The 6,000-nt window shown below is 42.1% G+C and overlaps 1 protein-coding gene across 1 annotated transcript in view; it reads right to left on the reverse strand.

Moving 5' to 3' along the window:
- znf408 (zinc finger protein 408) overlaps nucleotides 1-5,575 on the reverse strand; it is a 31,524-nt gene extending 25,949 nt beyond the window's left edge. Inside the window, exons 1-3 of the mRNA XM_063063240.1 lie at nucleotides 5,503-5,575; nucleotides 4,930-5,025; nucleotides 431-705 (exon numbers count right to left, since the gene is read on the reverse strand). Coding sequence (XP_062919310.1) covers nucleotides 431-705; nucleotides 4,930-5,025; nucleotides 5,503-5,554 — 423 coding nt within the window. The 5' untranslated portion in view covers nucleotides 5,555-5,575. The remainder of the gene's footprint in view (nucleotides 1-430; nucleotides 706-4,929; nucleotides 5,026-5,502) is intronic.
- Between the last annotated feature and the right edge of the window lie 425 nt (nucleotides 5,576-6,000).

The raw sequence follows: 6,000 nt of genomic DNA on the forward strand, positions 1-6,000 counted from the left end.
CATGCATTAAAAGAACATATATTTGTTATACATGCCATGAGAATATCAAACTTGAGTCTGACAAAACAGAGAATTAGTTTTTTCCCCCAATTTGGATCAACTGTTTGTAAACTATAGAAAGCAATGAAATTTAACAAATTAAAGCTTACATATCAGATCACTTAATTACCAATACACATGGATAATATTGTCACCTATTTTCCACCAATAACTTGCACTCAACAGACATTAAAAATCACACACAAAATGCTGGAGACCCTTGGGTCTCGGTCCGAAACATCAGCTGTATTCTTTTCCATAAACGCTGCTCGGCCAGCTGAGTTCCTCCAGCATTTTGTGTGCGTTGCTTGAATTTCCAGCATCTGCAGATTTTCTCTTGTTAGGCATTAAACATCATCTATTATAAGAAATGTACTAATATACGCTGTACCTCCTTTGAAATTAAAGATGTTCTTCCAACCACATCGTAACATTCCAGTTTTCCTTCTAGAGGTCCAAAGAATATTCCTCTGGGAAGTGCCTTGGAAACACACCAAATGCCCAGCTGATTTTCCTGAGTCTGGGAAGGTCCTGCTGCCAAGCCAGCAGGAAGTGTGTAGAAGGCCCGGCAGGGTAATCCAAGCTCGACTGGCGTATCTCTTATAAAAGACGGTAAACCATGCACTGGGCAGCTGTTCTCAAAGAACTCTTGACAGTCCTCACAGACTGCAGGAAAAAAAAAACAATGAAGAGAGATTTGGCATTAGGCTTAAAACAATTAAAAAAACATATTAGAGTATAACTATTCCATCCAGGCAATACAAAATATAGCCGGATTTTGAGGAAATCCACACAATTATTTTCAATTGTGAAGGCAGTGCTTAAACCTGTCCACATACTCTTTCACTTGTACCATAACTGTTTTGGTTTTGTTTTGTGTTTTCACGTTGGTTACACTCTCCATTTCTATCAGCTTTATACTGACATCGACACCAACTGTTTCGCTGCTCCACATACAGATAATCATCCAAACAATTTAAAACATGTTTAAAATACAGGTGTTCCCCTGCTTTTCAAATGTTCGCTTTACGAAACCTCACTGTTAAGAAAGACCTACATTAGTACCCTGTTTTCGCTTTCAGAAGGTGTTTTCTCTGTTATGAAGAAAGGCAGCGCGCGATAAAAAATCAGCGCGCACCCCGAGCAGCCACTCTCCCCTGGATTCGGAACTGCATTCTTGCCGGCATTGTTTTAACACGTGCCTGTGAGCAGCCATTAGCAAGATGAGTTCTAAGGTGACGGAAAAGCCTGAAAGAGCTCGTAAGGGTGTTACACTTAGCGTAAAACTAGACATAATTAAGCCTTTCGATTGTGGTGAACGAAGGAAGGACAAAGTGAGTTTGGCTTGTGGAAGTTGACGAAGATGATGTTGAACAGATTTTGGCATCCCATGACCAAGATCTGATGGATAAAGAGCTGATGCAATTGGAAGAAAAAAGGATAACAATCGAAACCGAACGCAGTGGCGAAAGTGAAGCAACTGCCCGAGATTTTCGCTGCAATGATAAAGTACGACTTTAATTTTGAAAGGGTACATAGGTTTAGGGGATATTTACAGGGTGGTTTGAGTGTTTACAAAGAACTGTGTGATAGAAAAATGCGCGAGGCTCAGCAGTCAAGCAAGCCTTCCACATCAGCCACAGCAGACGACGAACCTCGACCTTCGACATCGAGGCGGGCAGTCATAGGAGAAGATGACCTGCCTGCCCTGATCGACAATGAGATGACACCCCCGTGTCCCACCACCCCAACTCCGGGCCCCAAACAGATACTGTACCGATTCACGGAGAATGCAGCAGTAGCCGGGAGGCACACAGCACATCTTTAAGAAAAAAGCCGAAATAAACATGCTAATTAATTAGGTGCTGCCCGGCACATAAATGTCGGCCCAGATCAATGCCGTCTGCGTCGCCTCTGATCTGCGCCGACATTTACCTGTCGGGCGGCACCTAATTAATTAGCACGTTTATTTCAGTTTTTTTCTTAAAGATGTGCTGTGTGCCTCCCGGCTACCGCTGCCTTCTTCGTGGCAATGTATCACTTGGCAGCCTGGAGGATGGGGCCACTGCACCACCCCAACCTGCGATGACTCAGTCTAACACATCATCAGTGTGCTCGGCCCTGTTTTCCCAATTCCGGTAAGTGATACTACACTGTACATACATTATTTCTACTTTATATAGGCTGTGTATTTTTACGTGTTATTTGGTAGATTTGGCAGCTTCATAGTCCAAAGGTTACTGGACAGTGCGTTTATGCAAACAGCGCTTGCGTGAGATTTTCGCTACCGAGATCCGTGCAGGCAATCGTTGTAGAGAAGTATTTCTACTTTATATAGGCTGTGTATTTATCATATCATTCCTGCTTTTACTATATGTTACTGTCATTTTAGGTTTTATGTGTTATTTGGCAGGTTATTTTTGGGTCTGCGAATGCTCACAAAATTTTCCCATATAAATAAATGGTAATTGCTTCTTTGCTTCATGACCTTCCGGCTTACGAACCGTTTCATAGGAATGCTCTACCTTTGGATGGCGGGGGAAACCTGTAATAAAACAAAGCTCTTTGCGAGAGTATTAGGAAATATTCATGTATTTTGAATGCTTTTTTCTACTGTATAATGAAGAAATGGTTTTTAAATTATTTCAAAATGTTAAAAGATACAAAACTTCACTCCCTTGGCTATTTCTACAACCTTAACATGCAATACTTTCATCAACTCTACTAGTAAATAAAGAAGGTCCTGCAGAAGGGTTTCTGCCCGAAACATCGACTGTACATTTTTCCATAGATGCTGCCAGGCCTGCTGAGTTCCTCCAGCATTTTGTGTGCATTTCTCGGATTTCCAGCACCTGCAAATTTTCTCGTTTGTAGTAAATAAAGGACTTGCATTGTGCGGCATCTTTCACCAATTCATTCTACAGTCAATAAAGAATTTCTAAATGATCGAAACCATTAAACTTAAGACTTCAATTATTTGGTTTTTCTTTCCGGTATAGTTCAGGTGGAAGCTTTCAACTTTTGGTTTGGCTAAAACACGTTATCTTCAGTTAGTTGGGCACCGTGGTAGTGTAGCGGTTAGCGCAATGCTATTACAGCTCAAGGAGTTCTGGAATTCAGAGTTCAATTCCAGTGCCATTCTGTAAGAAGTTTGTACATTTTCCTAGTGGAGTGTGTGGGTTTCCTTTGGGTGCTCCAGTTTCCTCCCACACTCCAAAGACGTACCCGGTAGGTAGGTTAATTGGTCATTGCGAATTGTCTCAACGTTAGGTTAGGGCCAATCAGGTTTGTCAGGTATTGCTTCAGCAGAGTGGCTCAAAGGGCCAGAAGGTCCGACTTGATGATATATTGCTAAATAAATACATAATTTTTAAAGAGCAAATGCATTAACTTTAGATTGCTATACAAAATTGTAACAACAGTAATAGTACCTATACATTTAAGGTTTCCTATTGCTGCCTGTGCCTTCACTATACTGGGTTTCCTCCAACCCAGGTAATCCCAGTGCTGTATTTTATTACAGTACTTACCTATAAACTAATGGAATTGCACAATACCAGTAGTGCAATCACTAGAGTTGATTATGATATTCTTCTAAGGGGGTTGTTGGTGGGATCCTCATATTATGGTGAAGTGTGGGCAAAAGTGGTACTGTAGTTCGTGCTTTGGTCTTTTGGTTGTTGGTTGCAAAATACATGCAGTTTAAAAGCTGCATTGTTACAGCAAAATGCATGGTTGACATTCTTTTCCAAAACCAAGTTTTAATCTACAAGAAAACATTTTTAGATTATGAAGACACGCAGTCCTCTTTTATTGTCATTTAGTAAAGCATGCATTAAGAAATGATACAATATTTCCTCCGGTATGATATCACAAACCACAGGACAGACCAAGACTGAAAAAACTAACAAAACCACATAATTATAACATAGAGTTACAACAGTGCAACAATACCATAACCCGATGAAGAACAGTCCATGGCACAATAAAAAGTTCAAAGTCTCCCAAATGTCCCACATCTCACGCAGACGGGAGAAGGTAGAAAACTCTCCCTGCCATGCCTGACCACAGTCTGACTCTGAGTCGTCCGAAAACTTCTAGCCTCCGATCAGCCCTCCGTCACCAAGTACCGAGCACCATCTCTATCCAAACGATTCGACCTCAATCTCGGTCGCCAACAGCAGGCAAAGCCGGGGATTTTGAGGCCTTCCCTCCGGAAGATTCTCGATCGTGCAGTAACAACAGCAGCGAACCTGTTTCAGGAATTTCTTTAGATGTTCCTATGTGCTTTCACGTCCGTCTCCATCAAATCAGAATTGTCCACGGCCCCTATTTAACGGATACGATATCATTTTCACCGGAGGGCTGCGCGCGCGCAGCACGCTGCTATCTCTCCTCCTGCCTTTAGACGTATGTTTTCAGGAATGCCTTACTGATTATTATCAGTTAATCCCTAAAATTTGGTGCAGTAAATGCAACAGTCATTCTATACTCATTAAAGTGCCTTGTATAGAAATATAAATACAACCTAATAACTCATTCAAGTCATTTTGATTAATATACAAATACTGAACAGAACACTGACTAGAACTACCCTGATCACCTTAAAAATACTGTGACCTTTTACACACCACAGAGGCCAATAGGGCCTCAGCTTGATGGATTGTTTGAAAGATACTACCTCTAACAATACCACATCCTCTGAGCTGATTTCAGCAGAAGCAATAGCAGCAATATCAGAATCAAGTTTAATATCACCAGCATATGTTGCGAAATTTGCAAGACAAATATCTGCTGAAGTCAACTCTCTCAGTAAAGTCTGGGTATTAGTGCTCACTTTAAAGTCGTCATTTTATTAAAAGATGAAATACAATCCAACAGCTTACTTACAAAGTTGCTGTCTGTCGTCTGGTGGAATAAAGCCCTCCTTGGTTGGCCGGAACCTCTCGCTTTCTTTATTTACCTGCGGCATTTTTTGAAACACGCCTACAAAAAGAAAAAAAGAATGCTTTGTTAATTGCAACAAGCAAAACAAACAAGGGCATTTTCTACCCTTACTTCTTCCATAATAAACCCTGATTAGGACTGGCAATAGCGGGACCCAATCTGGAAACTATGAAGGAATGATGGGAGGAAAGGCGGGAAATGGGAGAAGATGCAAGCCAGCAGAGTGAGCCGTATTAGTTAGTGTAGCAGCAGAAAGGAAGGCGGACACTTACACACGGAGGAGCTTTGAACTTTTGCCTGTGGGCAACGTTGGAGGACAGTCAGGCACTTTAACAGTGCAGCTGATCCTCCGACCGTGTCCCCATGAGCCGGTTGTTAGGCCGTCCAGTACGCCGCTGTGTGATCCCTGCGGTTGTCAGCAGGTCTTGGCCTGCCGGGCAGCTGCAGTTCCACTGGCCGAGCCGTCACAAGCGGCACCTGGTTCCTTTCGGCTTCTCCTCTCGTGTAGCCAATTACCTCTGTCACAGGGGGTCGGAACCCTTCTCCGGGCTGCGAGCACCAACAGCATCAGCCAAGCCAGCCACCAGCGGACTCCATTCCAGGGCGGACTAGATCCGAGCGCTCTCTGCTTCCCCACAGCAACACCAACCTCACCACAAACGTTCTCCTTCTACGGCTGTCACACTAGCCCAAGGACAGGTTCCATTTGGCAATTGTTAAGGAAGAGTTATTATATGCAGTGCAGCTTTGGGTGCCAGTGAAGATTAAGGATGATGGCATTGGTTTATAATTTAAACCAAAATAAATCACTGTAAAATCAATAATGTGGTTTATCACAGATACATAATTTAAAATATAACAATCATAATTCACTATTTACCTTATTTATAGAACTATAAGATTGTTACTTAACAGATTTAGTTCATTTGGTCACTCTCAGCATCTTGAACAGAAATCCTGTCAATCCCATTCTCTCACTCTTTCAGATGTTTCTCTCTGTATCTTGTTTTACAG

This window comes from Mobula hypostoma, chromosome 11 (assembly GCF_963921235.1).
Source record: "Mobula hypostoma chromosome 11, sMobHyp1.1, whole genome shotgun sequence".
Lineage (NCBI taxonomy): Eukaryota > Metazoa > Chordata > Chondrichthyes > Myliobatiformes > Myliobatidae > Mobula > Mobula hypostoma.